Consider the following 20,486-nt stretch of genomic DNA (forward strand, 5'->3'; position numbering starts at 1 on the left):
CCTTCGAAAGAGGTTGTGTTGCTTGGTCAACTTTTTGTTCCTGGTGCTAACAATCTCACTTTGGAGTTCCCTCCTCTTGGTCCCCCTTGTGACGGTGCTCCAAATGATAGTATTGCTTTGACTATTGTTCATTGTTGGAGTAAAGATTGCTCTTCCCCCTCTCCCCTGAGTTGTGGGTGTTTTTTCTACCCACCTTTGGCATGGGTTACTAGTTGTTCTCTTATGTGTTGTAAGTGGTGTGTATTGGCCTTTCCTATCAGAGGCTTGTTTTTGACGAGTTGTTTGCGACCTTTGTGGTCTGTCTTTGTATAGGGTGAGTACCCTTGTTTTGTTACTTTAAATATAAAAAACAACTCAATAATACTATTGTCTTCAATAATATAATATTACTAGAACTCAGTTTTGGACCTATGAGACCAAGAATGTAGTGAAACAAGAAGACATTTTTCAATCCCTTTGTAATTTCCAACAACATTGCAATATAAGGTGTCTTGAAATGTACCATGCTCAAATATAATTTGATAACATTTGAAGTGGGGAATTTTGAGGAAATGGGGTAATCAACTTTTAGTTTGTTCTGTATTTCTTTTTAAATTAACTAAGAGTGAGATTTTAAATATTGTCCACCATATTAAATAATGAGCACAGTAAATAAAAGAGTAATCACATCAAATTGAAGCTCAATCTTTGTCCATTGTTGGAAGTGGCATTCAAGAATATTCAACTACTATATTTATTGGTAAGGATTGAATTAATAATGGTATTCCCCATAGTTTATTCAATTTAGGTGATACACACAGAAATATCTTATGTCCGTCCATCTGGACAAAAATTTATGGCCTGCTATAAAATATGCTTATTAGTCCAAGACCATGTTACTTCCATCCTTAATAGAATTATAACATTTTGGTATTATTTGCAGCAGGAATCCTTCAATGATGATTGGGGTGAAAACTCCAAAAGATCTAACATCTGAGCAAGTATACTCTTGGCATTCCGATAATCTCTTGTATAACATGTATCTTTTTGAAAAGTATACTGTGCTCATTTCATTTCATTCGAATTAACAGCACCAATCCTGTGAGGAGCCAATTAGGAAGAGCAAATCCGATGCTTAATTCTCAATTTTCCTGGATTAGATACTTTTTAAACAGAACAAGAAACATGAGTAATTAAGGAATTCAGTACATCCCAGTGAAAGTAAAGAGAAGCAATCTCAACTACTTACGTTCACACTTATTTCTCTAAGAGAATTTTGTTCCCATGTCAAAAACTAAAGTCATCTGATGTGTCAGGATTATTGAGATGAACACATTTTTAAGATATAAGAACAAATCAAGATGCTTCTAATAAGAGGCAAATGCCATGATTAAGTAATTTGTGAAAATGTTTCAAACCTTGGAAATTTGAATGCTCCACTCCAAAACTTATGCTTTTCACATAAGGGCTTTATTTTCTCTAGTCTTACAATTATCTCAGCAAAAGTAGGCCTCACCAATGGATTCCTGTCCCAGCATTCCTGAATCAACCTGCAAGATTCATAGGCAAAGCACACTGTAGTTCTTATACATAAAGAAATACTAATCAGTATGCCTTTGCTTTAAAACAGGGAGGCTGATTTTATGCAAAACAAGTTAGAGCAGATGGTGTATATCGAAATACATGCTTGAATCTGTTCTGTAAGATGGAAAAATGAAACTGCTTAAGTTCAGCTGGTTCCTATCCTTTATGAAAAAGCAGTGGCATAAGACACTACTGGGATGGTTTGCAAGGATATAAACCCAAGACTGGTCAAGTTCAGCTGGTTCGTATGCCTTTCTGAATGATTCACTCAGAGAAGAAGGCCTTAGCATTAGATTATAAGGAAAACCATATGAAGTCAATCTGATATCTTTCCCTAGGCTGTCATACCAGGATACAATTTCCTTACTATATTTTCAAGGAAATGCTCCAAGTAGAGATTTTCATTTTTCTTTCCAAAATAACATTTCATAAATAAAATATCTGGTACAGCTCTTTTGAATAATGCAAAAAGAGATATGAAAAGAAGAAATTATGGATGTAAATGAGCGACAAATATTATCCAGCTATATTGAGTGGTTAATATCATGGGCCTGTGCAACTGGTATTTCTTTCTCTAATTTATGAATGACTTATTTTATAACCAATTAAAATGTAGATCCTCGTGTCTCAAATCAGTATTTGATATATACCTAAAATAACATATCATTTTTGATGATGCAGACATTATATTGAATTCATATTTTGTTTCTTTGACCCTAGGCGAATATCAAAACAATGTTGGAAATAACCTACATTCAGTAGACGGTGTCCACCAGAAATATATCACAGATTTCAACTTTCTTGCAGTTTCTCAAAGAAAAATACATTATTTAGAAATAGGGATTCTGCCTTCTCCAAAAGATTTCTTTGACTTTTCACTATGAGCAATCATAAAAAGTTTCAAAACTCACTCTTTTAGTTCACCAGGACAATTCTTTGATTTGAGTTTGAAGGGTGGTCTTTTGTCCTCCAAAGCCATCATCCTAGAGGCTTCTTCTGGTAAATTTGGATGGAAAGGAGCAGTTCCTTCAATCATCTGAAAGCATTAGACAAAGAACCATAATACTAGTTCAAGATTAGAGCATACTATTGCAATAGGAGTGATTAATGTAGTCTTTATCGCTAGAATTAATAGACTATAAAGGCCAGAAGACGTCCAAATAATTTTGATTTTGTTGAATTAAAAATTATCAACACTAAATACAAGATTTTCTTTAAAACATTGGCAGATAAAGTCTTGAGATGATAGTTATATGCATACAAATGAACATGCATTAAAATTCAATGTCTAATCACTATCTCCCTGTGTAATCTCCACAGCCAGAGTTTATAAAGTTTCATAACCAGAAGCCTCTCCCAATTTACCCTGCAGGACTTCAATGTACTTTGTCGTCAAATAAGGTGCCTAAAATGCTGTCATTTGTACTATAAAGATGAATTTTAAATTTAACATCCAACAAAGATTTTATCACTGATATCCATTTACTCGATACAATATACTGTGGGATAAATCTGACCAATGAAACTACTCCTTTTATTGAATTAATACTGAATCACACTGTAGCTATACGCTGCACAAAAATGTCTTAGAGACTCTTAATGCACTTTCCCACTTGTTTACGGAAGAGAAGTGATAAGAATGAGATCTCTCTATGCTTAGCTTATCAAAACTCACAATATTGATATACTGAGCTATGTTTTTATACCATCATCTCTTCTTTTGGCTTCAGCATTATAATCTTTTTCCATATTGATTGATAACATACACTCAGGCATCTGTCTTCTTTAAGAGCTATACAGACAAGGTAACAGCAGATTCACAACTATACATAACAGCTGTAATCAAAAAAGGAAATATGAGCAAATAACAGTAACGGTTTGCAATAGCTCGATGATTTCATAACTTGGAATAAATTCACATAAACATTAGTGATATAGTCACCAAAGACATTTGATCATACCTTTTCAAAATTCAAATTAACTTAATTAACAATATTCAACAGCATAATCTGTTTAGTTTGTTTGTGCTTAATTCTATACTCAATAAACTAAAAATAAAAAATAAAAAATCCATAATAAATATCATTGAACATCATAAATAAATTAAATTTAAAAATTGAAACCTAAGTTAAAAATATAAAAATGAACCTCTATTCATGGGGTTGGTGGAATTACGTCTTCCTTAAACCAAAAACGAGTCAAATGGGAAGCTCCACTGCAGAGCTATCATAAAATCAACTTTGATGGAGTTGCGAATGGCAATCCTGGCCCATCAGCGGCAGGATGCATAATCAAGGATTCAAAAGGAAATTTAACTTGTGCTGCTCCTAAAATAAAATATGGTACAAACAATGAGGCAGATGTGCAAGCTGTAGTGTCCACCCCAAAATGATACCATTTTTGTTTCCAACAACCACCAAGTTTTCTATCTTTTACCATGCAGGCATTCTGTCAGACACTTTGCATTCTCACTAATTTTCACAATATTTTGCACTCTTCACTATGAACATTCTAACAAACAGTTTGCATACTAGTCAAGCAAATATATTTTGGTCTGTCAAGCACTTGTAATCTCACTGGCATTTCACAAGATTTTGCACTCTTCACCATGAAAATTCTAATAAACAGATTGCACGCTAGTGAAGAAAATGTATTTTGGTTGTAGATTTCTGATATGCAATATTAATGAAATATATGTATATCTAGAGATGGTGTTCACAATTTAATCTTCCACTATGCACCATTACACATCCATATACATTTGCAAATAAGTGAAATATCTATTGTAGCCTTTCATGTTAAATTATATTGAAATCATACAATTCTGACCTATGCATAATCTTCTAACAGTCTGTTGATGTGTTTTTTTATGCACATGCGAACACAGAATAAAATGCCCAAGAGTATCTTATCCTCTCTTGAACAAAATCTCTCAAATGCTGATGATTAACTTAAGGATCACTTGAGAAGACTCCAAGGTTCATGAATGTAGGGTCATTACATGTGGATAAGCTCCGTTGGTTGATGTGATTATGCTGGAATCACAAGGGGACTTACATTTGAATGCCTGAATGCTTGATTCGTTGGAACTTAGATCATCTAATGTTACAATATGGTGATGCTTTTGATCCTAAACTAGCTACAGTTTGAAAAAAATGGCAAAAGATGAGGGGTTGAGAGAGTCTATTCTAATCCTACGAATGTAGGAAGATGAGTGAATAATTAGATGGAATCCTACTGAGTGAGGTCTCACCATCAACTTGAATAATTTGACACAAGCTCAATGCAATCTTCTAAGGATATTTCAAAGATATTCGAATCAATACCATCAAACATCGATCACCATTCAAGTTAATGCATAAGGAATGAATGTAGAACGATTCGAAGTTAAGCTCATATCATTCCAGTTGACCACACAAGGCACGCTTGCAATCAGTAAGAGGCTAGTGGTATGGACTAGGCAGATTCCACATGAATACATTCAACAAATTCCTTCATTCAATCTAATTTTTTTATCATTTAACATGAAGATCCAACAAGAAACCATGCACATTGTAAAGAAACAACACACTTAACCATAACTTACAAGTTTGGCAACAATTTCTGCCTTCTCCTACTCTACTCTAATTGCTATTATTTTCTTCAAAACTATCTATTCTTCTATTGCTATTAACTATTAACTATTAACCTTTGCAAATGAAGAGCTTGAGCCTTTTATAATGCTCCCAATACAATTTAATGGCTCAGATCAATTCGAGATCAATGGCCGAGATTTTACAATCAAAACCGTAATTAGGAATTGTTACAACAAACTCAATTTTGGCCAATGAAATAATTACATTCAGTAACTGTGGACCAATAGATATCAAGGGTAGATACATCAGAGTTTGTGCCTTCATGTATGAACTTGAGTCAATGTGCTGATGTGGACCTCTTTGATTAGTGGAGGTAGTGACTGGGAAAATAACTAGGATTCCACCTTTATCTTGCCCTTCGTAAACATGATTTGATTCATCACCATGAAGAGATGTTGAGAGATATCTCTTGATACTCATTATTATCCGATTTGCTCACAGGGATGATGATGATGATGAGAAGCAAACTTTGATTAACTCTTCTAAAACCATCTGCTTCTTCAGTCATGCTCGGTGTAGGTCTTGGTTTTGAAGTATTGATGTACTTCTGATGTCACCACTATCTCTCTCCTTTGGAATTCCTTCTCTGTGACTCCCTTCATGTCTTCGTGTAAGTGAATGCTTCTTGTGTGACCTCCTTATTTCTTGCTTCATCTCCTGCAAAACAAACAAGCGAGTATCAAATACACTTGATATATAGATTTAATAAGAGCATATAAGGAGAATTTGCCCTTATGAAGCGACACTTGAAGTTGTTTTTTGCACTCTTTAGAGACGAGTTCTTGAAGTTTATTCTACCCTTGATGTTCATTAAGTTGCCCTTGTCTTGCCTTTGAATTTACTTTCATTCTTGAAATTCGCTTTTGCAGCTCAAAACATGAAGTTTGCTCCCCTTTGACCATTCATGAGGTTCACTCTTGCATGTTGAGTTTGTGAAGTTCAATATGAAATTCGCTCGTGCATGGTAATTCATGAAGTTGAGATTTTCTCATGTAGGTTTGAACATGAAGATTGCTTTAGATGGTGTGCATGTGAAGCTTGTTTCAATCACCTTGCTTATTAAGTTCTCTTGTCTTTCTGAACTCATGAAATTCACTCCAATCTTAAGTCATGAAGTTCACCCGTGTAGAAATTCACTCCAAATTCTCAACTCCTGAAGTTTGCTTAAATGAAATTTGCTCCATCTCCTCAAAACATGAAGTTCGCTCTAGATCCTTCAAACATGATGTTCACCTTTGTATGAAACTCGCTCCTTTTCTTTGATCCATGAAGTATACTTGTATGAACTTCGCTCCAAATGTCCCAAACATGAAATTCCCTCCAATTTGTCAACTCATGAAGTCGCTCCAAACGTTGAATTCATGAAGTTCGCTCCAAACTTGCAACTCATGAAGTAGAAAATTTCCCTCCAAATGCTCAAAACATGAAGTTGGAAAATTTAGCTCCATTTGCTCAACTCATTAAGTGCATTTGAAATCCGCTCTAAGGGATGTACACATGATGTCTTATTTCAAGCACATTGCTTGCTAAGCTTGCTTGTCTCTTCCAAACATAAAGTTCACTCAAAAAGTCAAACTCATGAAATTCGCTCCAAAACATGAAGTCATGAAGTTCACTTGGCATTGAATCCATTCAAGGCAATTACTATCAGATATCCTTCATTTCTCATTCGACTTCGCTTATGTAGGCTTGTTTATATATTCTCATTGATGAAATTCGCTCCAAGATGGCAACTCATGAAATTGTAAAGTTCGCTGCAAGATGGCAACTCATGACGTTGGAAAATTCGCTCCAAAGTGGCAACTCATGAAGTTGTAAAATTCGCTCCAAGATGGCAACTCATGAAGTTGGATTCGCTCCAAGGTGGCAACTTATGAAGATGTATCTAAATGTTCAATTCATGAAGTTCATGTTCTCAAATTTGCTTCATTCCTTTATTCCCAACTTCACTCATGAAGGCTTGAAGATGTAATTTGCTCCAGTCTCCTTATTCTTCAATTTTGGTCCAAAAGTCCAACTCATGAAGTTCACGTTTGCTCCAAGAGGCAAAGCTATTCGCTTGTGAATTCTTGAACATGAAGCGAGTGGTTCCAAATTTCTTTCATCTCTTTATCTTCCATTTCGCTTGTGAATCCTTGAATGTGAAATTCGCTCCAATACCCCAACTCATGAAGTTCGCTCCAAGGCAGCAAGTCATCAAGTTCGTTTTCTGTAAATTCACTCCAATCCTCTCAAGCATGAAGTTCGCTCCAAATCCTGAGTTCATGAAGTTTTGAAGGTGAAATTCACTCCTGAGGCTTTGAAGATGAAGTTCACTCCTGAGGTTAAGCTCATGAAGTGGATTTCAAACCAGGACCAAACTCCCCTATGTTCATTTTCACTTATGCTCTCAACTTCAATACCCTGTAACTTGCTCAACATGAGATCTTAGAGTGAGTCTTTGCTCTGTGGGAGAAGTGCAAGTAATTCGCTACACAAGGAGTGTTCATGAAGTGAAGTTCGCTCATCAAGAGTGACACTTGAAACAAGCCTCTAATTAACAATCCCTCTTCATTTATAATTGAACTCACGATATCTAGACTTTGTAAACTTGCTTCATACTCATCCAAGACTATCCACCTGACTCCTAGCCATTCGTGACGACCTACACCCCTCTAATGAAAAGGCTAATAGCAAAAGACTCAAACACTACGTAGAGAGCAGGAAAAAAGTGGGGGTCCTCATTTGGAATGGGGCGATGTGTGAATAACTCACAACATCTAGCGCCACCTCGAATAAATGTTCTTGAACATTTCAAAGATAAAGACTCAATTCATACTTAGAATCTCCGGAAAATTCAACCCAACTTATCAAGAGACTAGAAAGTGTACTCAAAAGTGGAAGTAAAATCCCAAACTGGATCAAGGCACCTTGTCTTGAATTACCCATGTGTGTGCAAGTGTATTCATTCCCCTCAACAAGAACATTATGACTTCCAAGTTCCATCGTGATTAGCTACGTAGTTTGTCTAAACTTCATAAGCATCCTGGATAGAGCCTCGCTGCCAGTTGGACGTCTATAGCCCCGCCAAGGTTATCGCTGTAATCTCACGAATATTGCTCCATTGCAGCCAGACGTCCATAGCCCCGATGGAGTTACTTGCATGTTCCCATAGCCAATTTCGATGTTTCATTTTTCAATCATTTTTCCTTTTCTTGATTTTTTCTTTTTCTTCTAATTTCTCTCTTTTCATATTATGTCAATTCCTTTGGCTCGTAAGCAATGAAGCTCACTTGGGTTTGACGATTACAGTGGTGCTGAAGCTAGACTTTGGATTTTTCACTAATCACGGATTCGCCTGAAAACCATAATGACTCGGAGTTTATTAGTGTGTAAAGGTATAACAATCAAAAGATGTCGGTATCAAGACATAGAAAGTGATTCTCTTCCAAGACAAGTACAAGTCCTAACCAAATCATAAAGCTAGAGAGGAATACCCTCGGATTCAAAGCACTTCATGAGTAGATATCTAAGAGATGAACCAAACATAAAATCCAAAATGTTGCTGGTGTGTGACTAAACAATGCAAATGCCTTTCTTACAAATGAAGGTTCCCATTAGGACACCTAAACTAAGCAAACCGACCGACTTGAAAGCAAACTAAACTCAAAGCAAACTAAGCTAAAGAACACAAAAAGAAAACCACACTAAAGCAAACCAAAAGCAAACGGACTAAAGAAAGAAACGACTAACTACCTGAGCCACTTGGGAATCACGAGTCAAAAGACTCAAGGCAAATTAAGAACAAGGCTCAATAAGACCTCTTAAGCTAAAACACACGAAAGGAAAACCTACTCTAAAGCTATATACAAAACTCTTACTTGATACAACTCAAATAAGTGACATATGTACATGACTTTACATGATTTCTCAAGGTATGCAACAAGAGCGTAGCAAAAGTGACAGTTCATAGGTCAGCAAATTCATCTTTAAATACGGAAAAGCAAGCTCTCACCATGCGTCTCTCATATTCAAGCAATTCCTCACGTAAGATAAGCAATTGAGGCAATTCATCGGGACCGTGATCTGTCCAAATACAAGTTGTTTTCCCAAAACCCCCGTAATCAAAATCATAATAACTTTCAAAGCTGGGATTAAGGAAAGAAGCAACCTAGCATAATTCAAGCTCGGATGAAAGTGTTTGCTCGAATGGAAGTGTTTGCTTGCCGTTCAGTGCATTGCCGGAAGCTAGATCATTGGCAGCTTCAAGAGGTCGCCATTGATGATGTACCATTCCGTGAGCATTGACAACATGTTGATCCTTAATTTCAAGCTCTTCTTGAAATAAACTCAACGCCCCTTCGAATAGCTCAACTTTCTTTACTTTCATAGAGACATCTTGCTCATCTCTATGCATAAACCACACATCCTCATGTAACTTTGTGAGCATATCTTCAAAAATTAGGGACTCCTTGATAGATTGAGCTTCAAACATCTCCTCTAATTGATCAAATACAATCTCTGGTGGCATTTCATCCTCTAGCATTGTCTTGGGAGGCCGGAATTGATCATGAATCACATCACTCACTATAAGTTGTTTGTCTTGAAAAAATTTTGGCAGTGATTCCATTTGTATTTCTTCCATGAGATCTTTCAGCACCCCCTCAAATAGTATGATGGTAATAACGTCTTTCAGCACCCCCTCAAATTGTTCTTCATACTTGGGTTCATTTGAGATGATTTGTATTTCTTCATTCAATATTTCTATATGATTGTCTTCTTCAGGGGTGCTATTTGAAACTTCTTGTATCTCATTCTCAATGATTTCCTTTTGTAGTAGGAATGGAAATTCTTCAAGGAATGAGGCAACTTCTTCTTTGATTACTTGCTCAACACTGTAATCGCTTGCTACTACTTGAACATTCTCAATTGTTTCTTCAACTTTCATTCCATGGCATTCTTCTTTAGGTGCAAGGCATGGTGAGCTACTTACTGTAATACATTGATCACCTGGTGTATTTTTATCAACTTGCAACTACCTCTCTTCACTGTCTGGTGATGTAGCAATGTCTTGTTAATATGTTCTTCGAAATTCCGCTGTGAGGTATTGTTGACGTGTATTTTGTACACAATCATACACAGAATAAAATACCTAAAGGCATCTTATCCTCTCTTGAGAAAATAGTCTCTAACTGCTGAAGATTCGCATAAAGGATCAGTTAGGTAGACTCCAAGGTTCTTTTAGTGGGGTCTCCACGTGTGGATAAGCTCCAGTGGTATGATGTGATTTGCTGGAATCACAAGGGGACTTACATTGAACTTCCGATCTGCTTTGCTGGACACAGGCTCTTACTAACTTAGATTAAAAAAAATGGAAAAAGGATAAGGGCGAAGAGAGGATCTAATCCTAATACTAAGAATGTAGGAGCAATGACTTGACCTTTTGATGAAACTCTAACTAGATCTTGTTTTGACATCAATGGAACATCTACACAAGACTAGTGCAATCTTCTAAGGGGAGCTTTATGATGTTCAAATTATCACCGCAGGCATAGATACCATCCAAGTTGATGCATATCAATGAAGAGGCAACAAATTGAAATTGAGCTTAGGCTGAATGATTCCAGTTGACTACGCAAGGCAAGTCTGCAATCAACAAACTGCTAGTAGTATGGATGTACGAATTCCACCATCAATCAATCAAACTTCCTCCATTCATCTAATTATCTACCATCTAAGATTGAAGACTTCAACAAGAAACCATGCAAATTGCAAGAAAACGACATATTTCACCATTACTTCAATGAAAATGGAGTTTGTTTACAATCAATGGCAACAATTTCCTGCCTTGTCCTCCTATTCTACTCTAATTGCTATTCTATCAATTATTTACAACTCTCTCTAATTCTATCTAAAATTCCCCTTTACAAAATGAAATGCCTGGGCTTATATAGTGCCCACAATACAATTTGATGGCTTAGATCAATTCAAGATCAATGGCCAAGATTTTACAATGAAAACCCTAATTAGGGTTTGTTACAACCATTACATAACATTTAATGCTTGACCAATGATAAAATTGTATTGCTTGGACACATGTCCCTTTTAGAAAAATCGACCAATGGATAGCCGGGGTAGGTACATCGGAGTTTGTGCCACCTTCCATGAGTTAAGTACATTGAATCTGGACATGCTGAGATGGACTTCACTGATTGGAGAAATGATGACTAGGACACCACCTCATTTGACACTTGGAACTTGGTGGATATTCATCTTGATATTGTTGAGAAACTTGCTTTAATTAATTCCTCTGGATCTATTTTGCTTCTTCAACGAGCCCTTGTTCTAACTCCTTGCGTCCTTGATGTGCAGGAAGATGATGTACCTCGCCTTGGAACGCTGGATTGGAAGAGGTCGCCCATGCCTTGGCTTGATCGTCCTGGCGAAGACCGTCCTGGCGAAGACCGTCCTTGATCTGGCTTGATTTTCCTTGAAGAGATCTCCATTTGATGCCTACACAACATTTCAAAATTAGTAACATGATTTTGCAATACATAACATAAATTAGAGAGCAAATTTTAGGAAACTTAATGATAAGCCCTTTATTAATCATTTCCTAAAAACAACTGAGCTAAGGCAAAACAAAATTTCAAAATTCAAAATTAAGGCAATGACGATCAAAATTTGAAATTAAAACAAGAGATCTTGCCATACCTTACTTGAGAGCTTAACTCTAAAATGCAAAATAAAGGAATTCGCCTAGGCAAAATTTGAAATTCGATAGTCTTGATGTGATCTTCAAAAGAACGTTCCTCTTATCAACTTCGCCACCCTTCAAGCCTTGGACGTGATCTTTTCTTCAAGTTAGCAATTTCGCCATCTTTGATATGTCATTGACGTGATCTCCAATGCCTTGGACAAGTTCGCACTTCCTTGGATAGTACTAACGCCTTCCTTTGGATATAAATTCGCACCTCCTTGAACACAACTTAGCACTTCTCCCTTTGAAATTCGCTCCTCCCCTTGAATGATCTTGGCGCCTTCCTTTGCATACTCCAAATCGCATTTCTCCTTTGTCTTCCTCAAATCGCATGTAAGAGATGAAAATGATGATGTGAAAATGAAGATTTTCACCCTCCCTTTATAGCGCTCACCTCATACTTACCTTAAGGCCGACTTGGTAATAATAAAGCAATTATAAATGATTTTTAATAAATAACAAAGGCCGACCTTCATAAAATAAACTCAAGCGCTCCATTTTTATTGCAAACAATAATTAATTAATTAAATTTCCTTGTTTATTAATTAATAAATTCGATTTTTTTTTTTTTTACAAGGCAAAAATAATTAATTAATGTTTTGCGCAAATTTTAAATGCCATTTTAATTGAATTTTCAAAGATTATCGATTTTTAGCATTTAAAATAAATTCAAAAATATTTGTTTAGCGCCCAAAAATGAAAAAGTGGGAAGATACGTACCTCATCGCCCTGGTCCCTGACTGAGGGACAGGAGCGATTTTGCTCTTGTGGGCCTCATTTCACTTCATCACCTTCGAAAATTATATTCAACGGATTCGCAATGCCTCCTTTCATTCATTCATGCCTTGAGATCGGTTGAAATTTGGCGAGAAAATCATCTATAACAAAAATCGCTCTGGTCCCTCCCTGAGGGACAGGAGCGAACTTAAGCATTTTGGTCCTTTGTTGACGTTTGATAATCTTCAATTTGTCTTCAACGGGTTCGATTGACCTCCTTTCTTGCCTTCGAACATAAAATTTGCTTGATCTTTGCCCAGATCGTACCTTATGAAGAACTTCGCTCTGGTCCTTCAGTGAGGGACAGGAGCGAATTTGACCCTCTAGGCAAAACTTCATCATTTCATTGTTTTTTGATCAAGTCTGGATGTTCTATCATGCTCATTTCGTCCTTCACCATGCCTTTGATGTCTCGATTCGTCCAAACAAGGTCAGGAATGGCCTAACTAAGCATTTTCGCTCTGGTCCCTTGGTGAGGGACACGAGCGATTCGCCTTGGTCCCTTGGAGAAGGACACGAGCGAAATTTGACTTTTCGCACTCTCAATCAGGACAATTTTAATGGAATATAACATTTAAGTATAAGTGACATTTCCTTCTATGTTTCTTCTTTCTTATACTTTAAGTTATATTCCATATATACTTTCAGGATGTTTGAGAGTGGTTTCAGACCTCCAGGAGTTATATTGCAAAATCTAGTTTTTGGAGGTTTTTTCAGTTTCCAGACTTAGTCAAATTTCAGGGTCAGGACATTCCAGACTTAGCCAAATTTCAGGATCAGGACCTCACTCAAGCCGGACTTGCTACCCTGTTGATCTCCCCGACAGCACTTCAAGTTATATTCATTTGATAAAATGTACCTCTTTGGACCTTCTCACATCGTCAAGACGTTAAAATCTTGCAAGGACAAAGCAAAATTGGATTTGTAGCTCCGGTCCTTCACTGAGGGACAGGAGCGATTTAGGCAATTAGCACTGTTATGGACGTCCCAAAAATCTTCAATTTATATTCAACGCATTTATCTCATGTTTTTCCTTGTTTTTGAACGTAAACTTGCCTTGACCTTTGTCTGGATTTTGCATAATGAAGGAAATCGCTCTGGTCTCTGGGAGAGGGACGAGAGCTACAAGGTACCTCGCCCTGGTCCCTTGGAGAGGGACAGGAGCGATATGGTCAATATAGGTCATTCTCCTTCGTTTTTGCATATCAAATTATATTCATTTGGCAAAGTATCTTCCTTCGGACGTCCTCAAATCATTAAACTTTCAAAATCTTGCAAGGACAAGACGAAATTTGAATTGTAGCTCCGGTCCTTCACTGAGGGACAGGAGCGATTTTCCTCCTGGAGGCATTTCTGTGCTCATGAAAATCTTCAATTTATATTCAATGGAAAGATCTCGCCGTTCTCCATCACTTCAAACGTAAAATTTGTCTGGACTCTGCAAGAATGATGAGATATTTGAAAACGAGCTCCCGTCCTTCACTGAGGGACAGGAGCGATTTTGCTCCTACAGGCCAAAATAACAAGATTTTTCACATTTTAACACTTCACGAGGCGAAAACAAATCAATTCCAATGCCCAGGATCAAAATTCAAAAAAGTCAAAATTTGGTCAAAAATATTCAATTGGACAAAAATTCACATTTCATCTTCAACACTTAGACAAGTTTAAGCTCTGCATGAACATTCCAATTGAAAATTAGACCATTCTGGCAAATTCATTTCATTCAAAATTTGCATCCTAGAAAAGGAAGCTCAAAAGGCCCTCAAAAATGACTGGATTTTGGCTTGAAAAGGCAATATTTAAAACCCTAAGGCTTGGCCCTAAATCCAGACAACTAACTAACTAACAAAACCCTAGAAAAAGCAAAGCGAAAACGAACAAAAAACAAGCAAAAGAAACATGGGTCCCCATTTGCAATGGGGCGATGTGTGAAAACGTCACAACAGGTATGCACTCCACAATCTATTCGCAATACACTCTTCTTCGGAAAAGGTTAGCAATCCAAACTGGTATCTAACTTGGTTGATAGCCATTTCACACAATGAGCAAGTAAATTCGAAGTGAGGTGCATTATGAATCCTACACCACAATGGTAGCAATATGTTTTCTACACGCATTTCACCATTCAAGACAAGCTGACTTTCAATCATCCATAAGAAGCTTGAAAGAGGATCCTTTCTCTCGGGTACACTGAAATTGCTTTCTTCCGCTTCTGGCTTGGGGATATCCTAAAAGAAGATCTTTCCTTGTGCTGTCGATTCCATCCTTGATAGGTATTTTGAGCAATGCATTTCATCATGTTCATTCGTTTCATGGATTCAACATTGCCCTGACCTTGCAAACACGAATAAGCGGCGTGGGTAAAGTTGTGCATTCAATCTCCACCAAAGTTGAGGAATATCAACTTGTTGCTCATCGTGAAACTGTTGTTGCTCCATTTGAGAAATTTTTCTTTTTTTTTGTATTTTCTGGATTTTTGCTTGATTTTTAGAATAAGAGAGATATTGCAAATCTCAAATTTAGCTTCAAAGCTCAATTGGTTCCAACTGTGCAAAGTGCTTCCTTTCTTCGCAAGTCTACCAAAGGGTGACTTCCAGCATCAACTGCTCTACTCATGTATCCACAATCATGCCTTGTACTTCAATTCTGTCAGGCGTTGAGGGTGACTCTCCATTGATCTTCCTTGGATTCACATATTCAACAGTTTGCATTCGCTGTCTTACCCTCCTAATTCTGTTCAGCGCATGAGGAGGGTGAAAAAAGCCCTTATGCTTACTCCTGCAAACATGAATTAATAGAATCTGGATATCACCTGTTCAGGCATTCATCGCGATCATGCCCTCCTAGCGCCAATTTTGTTGCTGTGTTTTTTATGCATATCCGAACACAGAATAAAATACCCAAGAGTATCTTATCCTCCCTTGAACAAAATCTCTCAAATGTTGAAGATTAGCTTAAGGATCACTTGAGAAGACTTCAAGGTTCATGAATGCAGGGTCACTACGTGTGGATAAGCACTGTTGGTTGATGTGATTATGTTGGAATCATAGGGGACTTCCATTTGAATGCCTGAATGCTTGATTCGCTGGAACTTAGATCATCTAATGTTACAATACGGTGATGCTTTTGATCCTAAACTAGCTACAGTTTGAAAACAATGGCAAAAGATGAGGGGTTCAGAGAGTCTATTCCTAAGAATGTAGGAAGATGAGCAAATAATTAGATGAAATCCTACTGAGCGAGGTCTCACCATCAAATTGAACAATTTGAGACAAGCTCAGTGCAATCTTCTAAGGATATTTCAAAGATATTCGAATCAAAACCATCAAACATCGATCACCATTCCAGTTATTGCCTAAGCAATGAATGTAGTACAATTCAAAGTTAAGCTCATATCATTTCAGTTGGCCACACAAGGCACGCTTACAATCAATAAGAGGCTAGTGGTATGGACTAGGTGGATTCCACATGAATACATTCAACAAATTCCTCCATTCAATCTAATTTTTTTATCACCTCACATGAAGATCCAACAAGAAACCATGCACATTGTAAAGAAACAACACACTTCGCCATAACTTCAATGAAAATGGAGTTCATTTACAAAACTATTGCTATTCTTTTCTTCAAAACTATCTATTCTTCTATTGCTATTAACTATTAACTAACTATTAACTATTGACCTTTACAAATGAAGAGCTTGAGCCTTTTATAATGCTCCCAATACAATTCAATGGCTCAGATCAATTCGAGATCAATGGCCGAGATTTTACAATGAAAATCGAGGGTAGGTACATCAGAGTTTGTGCCTTCATGTATTAACTTGATTCAATGTGCTGATGTGGACCTCTTTGATTGGTGGAGGTAGTGACTGGGACGATGACTAGGATTCCACCTTTATCTTGCACTTCGTAGACTTGATTTGATTCATCATCATGAAGAGATATTGAGAGATATCTCTTGATACTCAACATTATCCGATTTGCTCAAAGGGATGATGATGATGAGAAGCAAACTTTGATTAACTCTTTTAAAACTACCTCCTCCTTCAATCATGCTCGATAAAGGTCTTGGTTTTGAAGTATTAATGTACTTTTGATGTCACCACTATCTCTCTCCTTTGGAATTCCTTCTCTGTGACTCCCTTAATGTCTTCGTGTAAGTGAATGCTTCTTGTGTGACCTCCTTATTTCTTGCTTCATCTCCTGCAAAACAAACAAGCGAGTATCAAATACACTTGATTTATAGATTTAATAAGAGCATATAAGGAGAATTTGCCCTTATGAAGCGACAATTGAAGTTTTTTGCGCTCTTTAGAGAGGAGTTCTTGAAGTTTATTCCACCCTTGATGTTCATTAAGTTGCCCTTGTCTTGCCTTTGAATTTACTTTCATTCTTGAAATTCGCTTTTGCAGCTCAAATAATGAAGTTTGCTCCCCTTTGTCCATTCATGAGGTTCACTCTTGCATGTTGAGTTTGTGAGGTTCAATATGAAGTTCGCTCATGCATGCAAATTCATGAAGTTGAGATTTGCTCATGTAGGTTTGAACATGAAGAATGCTTTAGATGGTGTACACGTGAAGCTTGTTTCAATCACCTTGTTTATTAGGTTCTCGTCTTTCTCAACTCATGAAATTCGCTCCAATCTTCGAAGTCATGAAGTTCACTGTTGTAGAAATTCGCTCCAAATCCTCAACTCCTGAAGTTTGCTTGAATGAAATTCGCTCCATCTCCTCAAAACATGAAGTTCGCTCTAGATCCTTCAAACATGAAGTTCACCTTTGTATGAAACTCGCTCCTTTTCTTTGATCCATGAAGTATACTTGTATGAACTTCGCTCCAAATGTCCTAAACATGAAATTCGCTCCAATTTGTCAACTCATGAAGTTGCTCCAAATGTTGAGTTCATGAAGTTCACTCCAAACTTGCAACTCATGAAGTAGAAAATTTCGCTCCAAATGCTCAACTCACGAAGTTGGAAAATTTCGCTCCAATTGCTCAACTCATGAAGTGCATGTGAAATCTGCTCTAAGGGATGTACACATGATGTCTTATCTCAATCACATTGCTTGCTAAGCTTGCTTGTCTTTTCCAAACATAAAGTTCACTCCAAAAGTCAAACTCATGAAGTTCGCTCCAAAACATGAAGTCATGAAGTTCACTTGGCATTGAATCCATTCAAGGCGATTACTATCAAACATCCTTCATTTCTCATTCGAATTCGCTCATGTATGCTCATTGATGATGTTCGCTCCAAGATGGCAACTCATGAAATTGTAAAATTCGCTCCAAAATGGCAACTCGTGAAGTTGGAAAATTTGTTCCAAGGTGGCAACTCATGAAGTTGTAAAATTCGCTCCAAGATGGCAACTCATGAAGTTGTAAAATTCGCTCCAAGATGGCAAATCATGAAATTGTAAAATTCGCTCCAAGATGGCAACTCATGAAGTTGGGAAATTCGCTCCAAGGTGGCAACTCATGAAGTTGTATCTAAATGTTGAATTCATGAAGTTCATGTTCTCAAATTTGCTTCATTCCTTTATTCCCAACTTCACTCATGAAGGTAATTCTCTCCAGTCTCCTTATTCATGAATTTCACTCCAAAAGTCCAACTCATGAAGTTCAAGTTCGCTCCAAGAGGTGAAGTCATGATGTTCGCTCCAAGAGGTGAAGTCATGATGTTCGCTCCAAGAGGCAACGTCATGAAGTTCGCTTGTGAATTCTTGAACATGAAGCGAGTGGTTCCAAATTTCCTTCATCTCTTTATCTTCCATTTCGCTTGTGAAGCCTTGAATGTGAAATTCGCTCTAATACCCCAACTCATGAAGTTCGCTCCAAGGCAGCAAGTCATCAAGTTCGTTTTGTGTAAAATTCGCTCCAATCCTCTCAAGCATGAAGTTCGCTCCAAATCCTGAGTTCATGAAGGTTTGAAGGTGAAATTCACTCCTGAGGCTTTGAAGATGAAGTTCACTCCTGAGGTTAAGCTCATGAAGTGGATTTCAAACCAGGACCAAACTCCCCTTTGCTCATTTTCACTTATGCTCTCAACTTCAATACCCTGTAACTTGCTCAACATGAGATCTTAGAGTGAGTCTTTTCTCTGTGGAAGAAGTTCAAGTAATTCGCTACACAAGGAGTGTTCATGAAGTGAAGTTCTCTCATCAAGAGTGACACTTGAAACAAGCCTCTAATTAACAATCCCTCTTCATTTATAATTGAACTCATGATATCTAGACTTTGTACACTTGCTTCATACTCATGCAAGACTATCCACCTAACTCCTAGCCATTCTTGACAACCTACACCCCTCTAATGCAAAGGCTAATAGAAAAAGACTCAAACACTACGTAGAGAGCAGGAAAAAAGTGGGGGTCCCCATTTGCAATGGGGTGATGTGTGATTACCTCACAACAGAGTCCATGCTGAATACGCAAAATATGCAAAGATAGGCCAAGAAATTGGTCCCAAATCTCCAGTGATAGAATAAGGTGACTCTTTGATACACTAAAACCTGTAACATCTAATGCTTAACCTCCCAATACGTTGCTTGTTGTACAAATTGATCTGCTATTCTTTTAAAGACCTGAGACTACCTCCAGCAATGTCACTTTCAGTGCTACCCTTCACTGATTTTGGACTGCCAAACCCTCGATATGCATTCCCAGTTGCACGCCTAGCACAAACAAGGTCACCCAACCTCCAAGGAATGTCGCACAACCTGCCCTTACCAATATGCCTTCTGTATAAGTATTAACAGCCAGCAATGAGGTACTTAGACACCAGATATATGACTGTAAAGCCGGGATTGATTACAAATCAATGACCAAGATTACAAGATGAAACCCTAATCAAGGTTAGTTATAACTAACTCCTTAGCCAATGATAAAGCATTGTATTGGACACGTCCTTCCTCAAATTCTGACCAATGAGAAAATAGCTTAAGTATGTTAAACAATTTCCGATGTAGTGCCATGTGTCACTTGCTCCTTAACTAGGTGAATCAAGTACAATGAACTTAGAAATACTGATGTGGAGTCTCTTGATTGATGGATGAAGATGAGTTGTCGCTACCTCAACTACTTGCATGCCTTGTAAACTTGATAATCCATCATAAGCAATATCTCTTAATACTTAACATTATCCAATCCTTTAATGTGATTGTCATGTCCCCTCCTGGATTGTTATACATAGAAAGAGAGAGAGACCCCAAATGAATTAATAATTACCAACGAAGGAATATTTGAAAGTTATTTATTTATTAAATATTATTATAACATAAATATTCCTTAAAGGATAAGGATGGGAAAAAGAATACGTACAACGTAATCCTATGCTTTTTCTCCAACGAACAAGAAAAGTATTTAGACTAATTGACATTAATTGGACATACATCGCTAGTGGTCCGCAATTGTGTGGAGTCTCTAAAAGAGACAAAATTGTGAATGTAATCAAAAGACCATTATGATAGATGGGTTCAAGGGTGGTGTTTAGCATGAACAACCATTGAAGAACACTAATCGTATAGTCAACGATCATGATTAAGGACATATCGTGCACTCTAATAGAATTTGCACCGAATGTAAAAATACTTAATAATGTTAATGCATGGATTAATTGAATTAGGTTAAGGTAAATAAATAATTAAAATAATAATATAAATAAATGAAAAATATATTTAAGTTATTGCTATTTAATAATTAATATATTTAAATGGAATGGTACTTAACATATTTAATATTTAATATATTTAAAATGAAATAAAATGTAATA

At 37.0% G+C, this 20,486-nt stretch overlaps 1 protein-coding gene across 2 annotated transcripts in view; it reads right to left on the minus strand.

Moving 5' to 3' along the window:
- Positions 1–709: 709 nt before the first annotated feature.
- Positions 710–20,486, minus strand: part of LOC131076828 (integrin-linked protein kinase 1) — a 201,358-nt gene continuing 181,581 nt past the window's right edge. The window contains exons 10-12 of one of the 2 annotated variants that reach the window (XM_058014157.2): positions 2,475–2,599; positions 1,398–1,529; positions 710–1,078 (exon numbers count right to left, since the gene is read on the minus strand). In XM_058014157.2, the coding sequence (XP_057870140.2) occupies positions 1,045–1,078; positions 1,398–1,529; positions 2,475–2,599 (291 nt within the window). In that variant the 3' untranslated portion in view covers positions 710–1,044. Of the gene's footprint in view, positions 1,143–1,397; positions 1,530–2,474; positions 2,600–20,486 lie in introns of both variants that reach the window. The other variant, XM_058014158.2, reaches the window with a different exon arrangement.

This window comes from Cryptomeria japonica, chromosome 9 (assembly GCF_030272615.1).
Source record: "Cryptomeria japonica chromosome 9, Sugi_1.0, whole genome shotgun sequence".
NCBI classification, from domain to species: Eukaryota; Viridiplantae; Streptophyta; class Pinopsida; order Cupressales; family Cupressaceae; genus Cryptomeria; species Cryptomeria japonica.